The 13,051-nt window shown below is 45.5% G+C and overlaps 1 protein-coding gene across 4 annotated transcripts in view; it reads left to right on the top strand.

The window, feature by feature from the left end:
* Window positions 1-8,310, top strand: part of prkd3 (protein kinase D3) — a 37,088-nt gene extending 28,778 nt beyond the window's left edge. For 3 of the 4 annotated variants that reach the window (XM_076161643.1, XM_076161644.1, XM_076161642.1), the window contains 9 exons: window positions 2,824-3,100; window positions 4,318-4,370; window positions 4,927-4,999; window positions 5,115-5,221; window positions 5,311-5,472; window positions 6,173-6,271; window positions 6,789-7,056; window positions 7,769-7,854; window positions 7,936-8,310. In XM_076161643.1, coding sequence (XP_076017758.1) covers window positions 2,824-3,100; window positions 4,318-4,370; window positions 4,927-4,999; window positions 5,115-5,221; window positions 5,311-5,472; window positions 6,173-6,271; window positions 6,789-7,056; window positions 7,769-7,854; window positions 7,936-8,109 — 1,299 coding nt within the window. In that variant the 3' untranslated portion in view covers window positions 8,110-8,310. The remainder of the gene's footprint in view (window positions 1-2,823; window positions 3,101-4,317; window positions 4,371-4,926; window positions 5,000-5,114; window positions 5,222-5,310; window positions 5,473-6,172; window positions 6,272-6,788; window positions 7,057-7,768; window positions 7,855-7,935) is intronic. The other variant, XM_076161645.1, reaches the window with a different exon arrangement.
* The last annotated feature ends 4,741 nt before the right edge of the window (window positions 8,311-13,051 follow it).

Here is a 13,051-nt window from a genome sequence, read left to right as displayed (position 1 = left end):
GGGGCTTAATCGTGCTGTAATTACACAGCGCGGACTGAGGGAGGGCGCGACGGCCTCCAAGGTAAAGACTTCCACATGTGTGTATGTGTGTGTGTGGAGGGTGGGGTGGGGGATGTCATTATTTTACTGTTCAGGTTGCTCTGTGTGTTGTTAGAGTTTGACACCTACTCGAGCTGTGGTCAGACACACGACACAGCAGAGTTTCCAGTGTGAAATCCAGCGTGTGTGTGTGTGTGTGTGTGTGTGTGTGTGTGTGTGTGTGTGTGTGTGGGACAGGTGGTTTTGTGCGTCTGGTTTTGTGCATCTGTGGGTACAGATGTACACATCTGTACCCACAGTCTTGCTTCTTTTCTGACTTTCCGTCTCCATCTCTCTAAGCTAAATTCTGACTTAACCCTGACAGAAGTGTTTCCCTCTCTCCTCTCTCTGTTATACTGACACACCCTGTATCCCCTGACACACACACACACACACACACACTCTCTCCGCTCCTCTGTGTGTGTTTACTGACAGCTTTATGTTTTATATGCGTCTTTATTGTCAGCTAATTGAAGGCCAACTGTAAATACTTGTTTTCATGCTCCATACTTCAGTCTTTCTTCTGCTTCCAGTCGTGAAAAGTAACAAAGTAAAAATACCTCATTAAAGTAAGTTAGAGGCAGAATTTGTGTTTTTGGCAAGTGATTACTTTTAATTCATGACAAAATAAAACATTCATGACCCTATTTAGACCAAACACTCCAGTATTGAGTGTTAGTGTCGTGCTTCCTGTTTCTAACTGGGAAGTTAAAACGACGAACTAACACGACAGAATCTGAACGCAGAAATCTGTCAACGTTTATCTTTAATGAGCCCTCAGCTTTACTTTAATATATATCACATAAAATAATGTTCTTTTACTTTTGATACTAAAGTAAGTGTAGCATCGGCCTTCTTTTTTTTTATAATTTTTATATAAAAATTTAATATACTTGATTTTAACACAGATCTCCTGTTGTTTACTCGGGAAAATGTTGAAATGGATTTTGTAGTTTGCATTTCATGGCAGTTCTTGTTTGCTAACCGATTCTCACTTAAAGTCAGCGATGTATTTTTCTAAATTGAACTTTTTACTCGTGATTTTTGCGATATCTCTACTCTGAGGTATTTTGTCCGCCGCCGTCTGCTTCAGGGCCGGGGGTCAGATTTGTAGCCGTGATACATGATGCGAGATGATTTCCTGCTCGGACGGATGAAGTGCAGTTGAGGACAAAGGGAATCTTTCAGGGGTTTGTTTTCACTTCTGGATGCAGGAAACCTTCCGTCTCGGCCATTTTCCTTTAATCTCTCTTCGGTCTCTTGCCTGCTGCTCATCAGCGTGTGGCTCCCCGACTCCCCTCTTTGCTTTATACCTTCGATCTGATTAGTGGCGGTCGCGTGGTGGCATGGCAGCCATTTTCTCCATTTGGAAGCCATAAGCGCGCCCCGTTTGAAGACGAGACCCCTGTACTTGTGGCTTCTCTGAAGACCCTTTTATCAGGGCGAGGGGGCTTCTCTCTCTCGCTCGCGTCTGCCAGACTTGAGCCCTGTCACACTTAAGCGCGTGCCCACATAAGCGCATGCATCCCCTCGCACTCCACGCCGTCCGACAGCAGTTGCCGTTTGTTTGGTCTCGGTGGCGAGCGGCAGCGCCAGCGGCTCGTGCTCAGATGAGGCCCCCGGCTGCTCCCTGCCTTGTAATCAGGGAACCAGAGAGCTTCAGCCGCCGCAGGGCCGCTCACGTGACCCGGCCCCCCGGCTCACCACAGGCACTTCATCTGATACTCTGTGGTTGAGCCACGCTGAGGGGACAGCGTGCGCCTCTGAGAGACCCCATTGGCTGCAAACCTCACAGTGGTTTTTTTTTTGTTTTTTGACCCTCCCTCCTTGCTTTGATTTGACAGGGAGTTTGAAGGGGCAGGGGATGGAGGGGGGCTTTTAAAGTGAGCGCCCACTGTCCTCTCTGTGTCTGTGTGTGTGCTGCTGACAGAGCGAGAGAGAAAGAAACAGAGAGAGAGAGAAAGAGAGAGAGAAACAGAGAGAGAAGAGAGAGAGGAGTTAGAGCTGCGACTTGAGACTCTGTGCTGTGATTTACACTCCAGGACCCAGACCTTGGAGCCTCTGGAGTGTGTGTGAGTGTTGATACCTGCTGCCTTTAGTAATCTGTATAATTAGTTTCTTACCTTGACTACTAATCTCTGTAATTATATTTGTTTTGTATTTTTCTGCTTTGATGAAATTGTGTCCTGTTGTAAACTAAACTCTATCTGATGGATCACACTTTACTTTTCAAAGCAACAAACAAGCTGAAGTGTTGACTTCATTGAATTGAACTTCAAACATTGAGTTTAGTTTTCATGATTGTTGTTAAATGTACGTCCAAACGAGGTAAATTGCTGCTTTCTGGAGCTGTTTGGCGTTCATTAACCAGATCCTCAGGGCTTTGAATGGACCCGTATGGATCCATGTGTGATCTCCTTAACAGCACAAAGATATAAGTTATGCATGAAGTTTAATGTATCTCCTGGCTTCACATATAGAGCTGTGTGACTCTGTAATGACACCGAGTCTCCTCCACATCCTCATGTTATGGCGCAACATAGCACAAGCTCTACAAACTGGTGTTAGGAAGCAGGTTAAGATAGTGATCCGTCAAAAAAGTGCAGAGGTTTCGTAGTCAAAGGTCACAGGTCACAGGTCAACACTTGTCAAAGCTTTCCACGTCCATTCTTATAGACTACAGAAGTGGTTTGAAATGAATTGTGCGGTTTGTAATCTCTCTTCATCTTTTTCGCCTTTTTGCAGGAAATCCCTCTGTCCGAGATCCTCCAGGTGGAGCCGTCTAGGGACTTTAGTAACCTGGCCCAGGGCAGCAACCCGCACTGCTTTGAGATCATCACATCCACCATGGTCTACTACGTGGGCGAGAACAACGGTAGCCACTACCACAGCCCCGCCCTGGCCGCCTCAGGAGTGGGCGTGGAGGTGGCGCAGGGCTGGGAGAAGGCCATCAGACAGGCCCTGATGCCCGTCACCCCCCAGCCCAGCGTGGCCAGTGCGGCCGGACAGGGCAAAGACCACAGTGAGTGTGCCTGGAAAGACATTTTCTCTTCAAAATATGAGAGTTGCAATGAGTAATCCCACTCTAAACACTGACTGTGGCTGACGTGATTGTTTGTTATCTATCATCAGTGTTTCGTTTCCTGCTTCAGTGATGACTTGAAAACATTACAGGGTTATTCCGCGACTTAAGACGAGGCTGACGGGCAGCTTAGAAATTTTGAAATTGAAATTCTGACCTTACTTACATTAATGACTTTAGGTTTTAGACAGAGAAACTCCTGCATGCTGTGAAGTGAGTCAGTGTTCTGCTATAAGGACAGAAACAAACCCCCATGGAGTCAGGTTTACATGCTACACTGCAGGTCAAATCACTCCAAGCTTGTGTCACCTTATTCTTTTCTATTTCTAAACTAGTTTGTTTAAACCCAACAGCAGCATTTTTACAATTTTTTCAAAGCACTTCTTTCAGCTGAGCTCCTTAAACTTAACAAGACTTGCAGAAATTCAGCTCGACTCTTCCTGTTAGAAGTCAAAAAGGCAGTCTGGCCCTCAAAGAAGCTCTCCGCCAATTTCACACATCATATTGACCTTTAGGCAAATTGGATTTTGTCCTCAAAGTTGTTATCCGCATCAGCACTAGTTTGAAGTAACCCTCGTGATGTCTGGAGCCTCTATACAGATGCTCACTCTCACTGTCACACACTCTCACTGTCACACACTGCGGCAGACCAGATCCACACACTCATGATGTCACCATATGCCATATCATTTCTGTCACTCATAGTGAGATCTTGTTTTCCGAGATAAAAAGAAAGATTTCTGTGTGTGTGTGTGTGCCTGTGTGTGTGTGAGATATCTATTGGCTTTTATCTCTTCCTGTCTGTTCATGGTGCGAGCATGTAGAGTCAGAGAGTTCTCCAGTATGAAGCCTCAGGCCGTCCAAAATTCCCAATTATGAAACTCAATGCATACTTGCACCATTCAGTCACACATAGCTTCCCAGATCAATTTATTGTGTAATAAAACGCTTCATTATCTGCCGCTGTGACCTATTACATGCAGCTGTGATAAGTTTGAAAGTTGTGAAAAAGAATTGCAGTATGTGAGCGATGTGCCGCCGCCGCCGCCGCCGCGTACATACGATGACTTAAGGACTCACTGGCTGCTTTATGCTGGCGTGATGTGGCGTTTACACTTGCTGAATGTGGAAACATCATCGTGTGTTTTTCCCTCCAGAAGAGCTGTCCATCAGTATATCTGTGTCCAACTGCCAGATCCAGGAGAATGTGGTGAGTGGGAGCTTCATTCTTTCTTTTTCTTTCTTTCCCTTCTTCAACCAGATACCGTTGCACAATTTCCCAGCATGCTCGCGCTCGTGTGGTATTACAGTAATGACTGTGGTAAAAAAAAGAATCAGAAACTCTCTCCGGCTGCTCCTGTGCCAAGCTGCTGCACAATGAGGAAGTAGCAGGCTTGTTTTTGTGATAGCAGGACTTTTGACTGGGTTTCCACTTCTGCATTGGGGTTAAAGTTAAATATAAAGCAATACCACAAAAAACAACATTGAAGCATTGACAGTTATCCTGATGATGTAAGCGATTACTGATCAGGCAAGGGATTCAATTAGGATTCTTGGGGACAATTTCATTTAAAAGATATAAAAGTAGAAATATTATTGCAGCTTAAAGTCAAATATGAACACATTTATAAAGATGCTGCCTTGACTAAGATAAGATTTTTGTAATTTTGTGAATGAATTTGTTATAGTCACAATTCTGGTTATGGACTGTTACCGTTGTTGAAAGTTAAATCCTAACCATAATCACCTGTATGATGTCTGTGCAGGATATCGCCTCTGTTTACCAAATCTTCTCTGACGAGGTTCTGGGATCGGGCCAGTTTGGCATCGTGTACGGAGGTAAGCTTGGCTCTCACACACCTGCTGGGTATTTAATGTCACTACTTGGATTCTGTTCAATTTGTATTCAGCTTTGTAAAGTGATTCACACTGATTCTACCTCCCGATGTTTTAGGTAAACACAGAAAGAGCGGCAGAGACGTGGCTATTAAAGTGATCGACAAGATGAGGTTTCCCACCAAACAGGAGAGCCAACTGAGGAACGAGGTGGCCATACTACAGGTAACACAGACGGAAAAGGAATGTAAACGCATCACGGCGAGATTTCAAAAGTCCTCCGATGTAACTCTTCCTCTTCTCATCTGCCAAAGAATCTGCATCACCCGGGCATCGTCAACCTGGAGTGCATGTTTGAGACGCCGGAGCGGGTGTTCGTCGTCATGGAGAAGCTCCACGGCGACATGCTGGAGATGATCCTGTCCAGCGAGAAGAGCAAACTTCCTGAGCGAATCACCAAGTTCCTGGTCACACAGGTCAGGATCCATAAATTCACGGCTTTGCGTCTTCCCTCTCTGTATCTTGGCCTCTGTTTGTTGGCCCGTGTGCTGCTGCAGCTCTGGGGTCTGTTTATTCTTGTGGTGAGTTAATTCGGGGGGGGATTGTTTACGGTTTATTGGTCTGCGTGGCATCGCGGCCTCCTCCCTACCCGTGGATTACAGCCTGCAGAGCGCCGGTGGCTTTGCGGCCTGATTAGAGGAGCAGCAGGGCTCCCCGGGCCTCCGCGGATCCCGGGTCCTCGACAGGAGCGGGGACCATTAACGCCGGCCCCATTAGTCGCAGCAGCAGCAGTACTGATGTGGTCCGGGAAGGCTTCTGTCAAAGGCAGGGTCATGGTGGGGAGCCAGGCGGGCTGTGGTTTTGGTAAAGGGCCACAGGCAGACATGCGTGCAGCGCTGGCTTACGGCGGGCCTGGTGAATATAGATGACATGATGAGATGAGATCATATGTCCGTATAGGAAGGTACCGGTCAAGATGGAAGTACTTAAAAGCATTAGTCTGCTTATACCTCCTGTTATTTTCCATATGGCTGCATCATAGAGAGCTTATACAAACATTACACTGTTTATATAATATACTTCATACATTAGACAATCTCAATGTTGGAGTTTTACTTTTGTCATCTGGGTTTTCTGCTAAATCTGCGTTTCTTTTCTGACCTTTGTTTGCTACAGATCCTGGTGGCTTTGAGACATCTGCACTTCAAAAACATTGTTCACTGTGACTTGAAGCCTGAGAATGTACTACTGGCCTCAGCAGAGCCTTTTCCTCAGGTACAACAACCAGAAGAGCCAAACATTTACTCTATTTAACATGAATCTCTGTGTACATCTGACTTTTATAATCTGACTAATCGATCTGTAGAACCTGAATGATATCTCCATCTTTATTACATAGATTTATAACCTCTTAATGGCAATTGATTATTTGAAACTGTTCTCGACGGAGCTCCGTAGCTATCGAACATATATTAATTGTTTGTACTCTACTGAATCAACAGTGGAGTTGACATCCCTGCTTGGCACTCGGCTAAAGGATAAATTTAGCTCCCATCTAAAAATGCATTTATGAGCAGCAGACATAAATCAAACCAAGCTACATCCAGATACACTGGCAGTTTGAAAGTTTGCCATGCTGTCCTTTGACTCTGCTACCATCTAGTGGTAACCAAGACAAGACAAGCTATCAAATGGTTGTCTATGGCCTGAAATCAATGTTAAATATTTGATTTACTTTAATAACACTGGTGTGTTTTTGACGCTAAGAATCTGTGTGTCTTTGCTCTGTCAGGTAAAGCTGTGCGACTTCGGCTTTGCTCGCATAATCGGCGAGAAGTCGTTCCGGCGGTCGGTGGTGGGCACGCCAGCATACTTGGCCCCCGAGGTGCTGCGCAGCAAAGGCTACAACCGCTCGCTGGACATGTGGTCGGTAGGCGTGATCGTGTACGTCAGCCTGAGCGGGACATTCCCCTTTAACGAGGACGAGGACATTAATGATCAAATCCAGAACGCCGCCTTCATGTACCCGCCTACGCCCTGGAAGGACATCTCCACAGAGGGTAAGAGGACGCTTGGCTCGCTCCTTCCCTCTGTCCTTCACTCTTGTCGGTGTTTGACTGCTCGGTCACAGCAGGATTTCACCGTCAAAGTGATACCTGCACCTCCACACCTACATATCTGGGTCATCTGAAGGTTTTTTTCTCTGTGGTTTTTATGAGTCATTTCAGCTCTCGCTGGCAAAGCTGCAGGTTCCCCCCACATACACACACACACACACAGAGTAAATAGATTGCATGGGCGTAGATGCTGCTGTCTAGTATGCAAACTACCCCAAGCTACGCCTTCACCCTGCCGCCCGGGGCTTGAAAGTAACCAAGTAAAGTTATTCGTACTGTTCTTCAGCGTAACTCTGAACTTTAGATGAGGAAGTTCTCTGTCCCACAAAATGTCTGAGTAAAATACTGACAAAAGTATCTCAGCCTCGTCTTGTACGTCTCTAGAATTAACTCAACATGGATTCACCTGAAAGCAGAAACTGAAGATACAAAGTCCTTCTAACTTCATTCATGATTTTCAAGATTAATGATTGGTTATTTATAAACAATCTAAAAGCCACTCTTCTTCACAATCACTTATTTCTTGCATAATTGAGTACTTCCTTCCAATATTGACATCGGCTTTTCATCTCTGTGCTTTTAAAATTAATCCTGCCGCTGGTGTTGTTTATTGAAATGCGATACGATCTGCTGATGATTGATTGTTCTCCCACAGCCACAGATCTGATCAACAATCTTCTCCAGGTCAAGATGAGGAAGAGGTACAGTGTGGACAAGTGTCTGAGTCACCCCTGGTTACAGGTACATACAGTCAGTCCTCTCATTGTTCAGCGCTTCCGTAGTGAATGACTTATTGACTGAAGTGATTTCCTGTTTCCTCAGGACTATCAGACGTGGTTGGACCTCAGGGATTTTGAGACGCGGCGCGGCGAACGCTACATCACCCACGAGAGCGACGACGCGCGCTGGGAGGAGTACGCCGACGAGCACTGTCTGGCCTACCCCAAACACTTCATCATGGCTCCCAACCTGGACGACATGGAAGAGGACCCCTAGTGGCCCGAAGGCGGCTTTGCTACACGCTGCACGTACGGACCTTTGAGTGGACTTCGGGGACCCCTCCAGAACTGTTCGCCGTGGAAACACAGAGAGAGAGAGAAGCTGGCCGGGCAGAGCGTCGCCCCAGAGACCAGAGAGACTTTATAGCGCGATGCTCCTCCACAGGTAGCAGATAGGTGGAGATGGTTGCCCTAGTAACGCATCCAAAAGACATCGGGGGTGGGGGGGAGAAGCGAATTCTTTCCTGCTTTTGCACGACATGAAAACATTCCACGGATTTGCCCGAGTCGGGTTAGTTTCCGGAACAACCGCAAAGCCAAAGTACACAAGTTGGACTCGACCATTTTGTTGTTGTTGTACACAGTTTAATTTCGAGTAATAATACGGCGCCGCTGCTCTGCCGGCGCTCACCGCAGGAGGAAAGGGCACTTTTTGTTCACAAGGGATTTTTGCAGTCTGCGCTTTGAGAATGGAACACACGCTTTTGGTTTTTGTTTCTCATCTTGAACCTGTTTTGTGAGACTTGACTGTCCTTTGGCATGGAACTGGAACTATTATGTGTATGATGTTTTTTAATGTATTTAGTAATTGTGGTAGATGTTGTTTTTGCACTATGTTAACACGTAACGTAGCAGTTTGAGAACACGATGAATAGCAACACTATTCGCTGCTACCAAAGAGCAAGAGGTTATCGGTGCACGTCCCGTCCTGGCTGTAGCAGAAGGTCGATGGAACTCGCACAGTATTGACTGCTCCGTCTCTTCGTCTACTTGGGTTCTGACTCGTTCAGTCATAAATAGGGTCGAGTGGCAGCTAATAGTTTGCAGGTTTTTATCAATTGTTCTCGCAAAGTGACCAAAAAAATCTTATTATTAGAAGGAAAAAAGACCAAAACTTTAAACTAATCACGTCTTTTCAAGCTGTATTTTTCAAGGACGTGGTGAATTTCATCACTGCATAGCGACTACAGACCAACATGATTACAATTGTTGTGTTCGTGCGGCACAAACCGTTATAATTTGCGATAAAGGAACCGATTCTTCTGTTCCGACGCCAAGCGGAAACAACAAAGTAAAGCTCTGAAGATGTCACGTTTACGTTTCGCCTTTCACATGTGACCTTTGAAGCGCTCCGTCTCTGGTGTCTCTCGATGCTCCGCGCGCGTGCGTGTGTGTGTGTGTGTGTACCTATCGATGAAGCGTTGCCGGCGTTTGCTTTTTCGACAGAACAAAAATAGCGGCGTCCATTTCCTTTAGAGGCCATTAGCCGCGTGCATTATGCCGTCTGGACCGTTCCAGCAGCCATTTTGTCTAGACGCCAGACGCAGTAGATAATAGGCATCCGTACAATTTGGCTCACATGGGAGTATTTAGTTCTACGGTCTTGTAGTTAGATCTGTTTGTGTGTTTTGGGAGCACGTTCCTGTTTCCTGTTGTCTTTTTTTTCCTGTCTTTGTTGCCGCTGGATTGGCAGGTGTCAGTGTTTTGTATATTTCAGTACATACCAATGGAATAAAAACCCAATTTCTTACCTGATAATGGTGAATGTGTATATGTGTGTGTGTGTGTGTGTGTACACGTGGACACGACGCGGGTTGTGTGCAATTGCATCACGGCGGCTGAGTGAGTGTGGAATCCCTTCCCCCGGCAGCTGGATGCGATTGTTGCACCACGAGGCTGTAATGACACGGTTGTACAGGGCGGCGGTGGAGTGGGGGCTTTGAAATAGTTCACGTTAGATTTCACCACGATATCAAAGCTCCACTCAAACCACACGGATAAAATGTCTGAATTACTGAAGTGAAGGCCAAAGAAAACGTGTCTTTGTCTGAACATGAACAATAAGTAACTCCCATTTTACGTACTGGGAGGAGGACAGACAAAGAAATATAACGTGAACATAAACATGACTCACATCGTAATTTGATTTGTAAAATATACGCTTTTTTGTTATATCTGGATGATTAGGATGTTTACTGTTGGTCTAATTGTGAAGGGGAGCGTTCTGTACGTCTAAGTGTAAGGTTGTGTCAAGAGGGATTGGTCAAGGCCTCTTCACTGATTCCAAATACAGCTCACGCAATTTTGAATCGTTGACCGCTCATATTGAAACTTTTCACGAGTGCATGAAGCCTGTAGTTTACATTAACCTATAGAAAGCAGCTATAGGAGGCAGCTGCCATTGATTACTGCAATGCTCTATACACTGATGAGACGTTAGGGGTCTCCTGTTTTTGTGAAGGACAGATTGTTCTCCTCTATCTGCCTGTCCGAAGTATTTCAAGATGTTTGTGTCCTCAGCAGGGCCGATGACCCCACTGACCCCTGCGGGGGAGTGTGAGCCATTACACACTGAACATGTAGTCAGACGTCAGAACTAATAGTACTTCAGAAACGGATACCCAACTATCTTACATAATACAATACAACCTACCCTGCCATAGTCACGGTAAGTCATAGTAAGAGTTACTGTATGGAGGATCTGTGGAGCAGATCAGTGGAAATGAGAACTATGTCAGGTGCAGTGTCTCCCTCTGCTGGCAGCTATGAGGTGGTACAGGGGTTTTTACATTTAGTTTCTTCTTTTTTAATTATTGTAGATGTTTAACAAACATACCTACATTAGGATGAATTACTTGAACTACTAAGGATGATATCACACATATGACCTCCTAACCTATGAGGTTTAATCCAAAAACGGACCTATTTATCAAATCTGTAACACATTAGATCAGTCCTGATTAACAGTGGTACACTGATTATGACTTGGTCAAAATTTACAGTTTTTTAAATCAGCGCTAAGCACAATCACTTGTTAGTAATCTTCAATGGTTTCACTGAGGCTGAACTTCTCTTTTGAGCCAGGAGGTGTCACTCTCTCTTGGTAAATGCAGAGGAACTGCAATGGGAAGTGTAAAGAAGATGAAGATTTGAGGAATATAAGTTAAATTTGTTACTTCTCATTCAGATACTGATACTGTTACCCTAACACATCAGTGATCACCTGCATGCGTCACATGACATAAGTCATGTATAGACTCTACCTAAGTCATCTCTATTGCTATGCAGCTTTACTGCATATTTAGATCCATGAAAATATGTAGAATTGCGTCCATCCTATCAGACGTGCGTGTGTGTGTGTGTCAGGAGCAACATCTGCTGAAGGATCAGAGACAGCGATCTGTCTTTGTAGTCCTGATCCTGGGGTTTGTGTGTATTTGTCGAGCAGCTTTTCTAGGTATAGCTTCTTCACGGCAGGTCTCTCGTCACCTCAAGGGGAGGTCTGCGTGTCACGCATCCTCCTCTTCCCCCTCCTCCTCCTCCCCCTCCTTCTCTCCATCCTCTCCACTTCTCCTTTCTATACTCCATGCTGGGTATCCATGGGCTCCAGACCAAACAAGCAAACAAACAGAACAACATAAAAACCCATCACCCAGACAAGGTTGGTGTGGGCAACGGGGGAGAGATGAGGGAGCGATCTCTGTTTGTTTTCGGGGCCAGTTCCATTTCACAGTGATGGCAGAGGAGGCCTCCCAGGACACGGCTACCCGCACTTCTGTTTGACTTCCCCCGGGGGGTGGGAGGGGACTGGGGGGTGAAGGTGGTCCTCAGCACTGACACATCGTCCTCCAGGCCAATATGCAGCCGGCTGAGTGGCGTCGGGCCCGTAGCCTTTACCTAAGCTGGCCCTCCACTCTTTGTTGTGCTCTTGGCCTTTATGGACTGGTTGCCGTGGCATTCAGCTGGAAGGTGACGGCGGCCCCTCGTCCTCTCACACCATCAGAATGTTCTATTTCAGTCTTATACATAAATGAGGAACGCCACTTTGAAGTCAGGTGTCAAGTTAAATAATACTTTATTTTAGGTGTTGGGCCTAATGAGCTGTGTGTGTGTGTGTGTGAGGGCAGGGATGTAAAGCTTTGGCCCTTAAGTGATTTGATCACATTAGGATTATTAGGGTACAAGGGAATGATGTCATGCATCAGAAATCCTTCATTTCTACCACAATTCAATTGATTATTTTGGTACTTATTTTTTTACTTTGCTGAATTTTCAAATAAGACAATGGGACTTTAATTACACACTATTTGTGGAGTAACTACTAATACTAAAACTAAATAGGCTCAATGTAGTAGAAGCTTTCAGGATGATTATGTTCTATTTGTTTAATTTCACCCCAAATATATATAGAGAGGTACTTCCCCTGTGGAGGGGTCTGAGTGAGAGGGCTAGGGTTAGGGTTGATTGAGCTCCTGAACCTGCCACCCCAAAACTGTCTTTTATGTTTAAATCCTTATATTACACACATTTTTGCTTAGATAGATGATCAACACGATTAAATCCATCACTTACAACTGTGAAACCGTTTATACAACTTGGCTTATATACAAAGTGGCATCGATCATATGAGGGCGTTACCGACTCCACACACACTCCACACATCTCTCACACAGCTCTCACTGTGGCTTAAGATGTATTGCTAAACATTCAACAACAACTACACATTTAACACATTGCAGCTCATGCATTGTAACTGCAGCTCAGTTTGGTCCTGGTTCACCCGTTTGACTCTAACTCTCACCCAGACTTTGACTTTGTCCTTGCTGGAGGACGCAGCGGTGCAGAGGAAAGCCCGTATCTCCAATCTGTCACGCAATCTCCCAGCGCACGATTTATTCTCCCTATCTGCTTTTCCACATTAAGGCCCAGGTGACAAATGAACGCAGCACAGCAGAGGGCATTCATACCTCTATAGCCTGTGTGTGTATTGGAAACAAAAGGTGTCCAAAACACAGCGAGTGGTTGACAAGATCAACTTTCAGTGTTTACCCGCTGACTTTACAACGACCCCAAGCATCACAGAGATTCAACTCTATTTAAGTCGGGGTTTTTCCAACTGTGTATTGCAGAAAAGGTCAAAGCAAAGTGTGTGTGTGTGT

The sequence above is a fragment of the Genypterus blacodes genome, unplaced genomic scaffold (genome assembly GCF_046128005.1).
Source record: "Genypterus blacodes isolate CSIRO-AG114 ecotype Tasmania unplaced genomic scaffold, CSIRO-AGI_Gbla_v1 ptg000112l_1, whole genome shotgun sequence".
NCBI classification, from domain to species: Eukaryota; Metazoa; Chordata; class Actinopteri; order Ophidiiformes; family Ophidiidae; genus Genypterus; species Genypterus blacodes.
The sequence above is the reverse complement of the archived record's forward strand: the minus strand, read 5'-3'. Positions and strand labels throughout refer to the sequence as shown.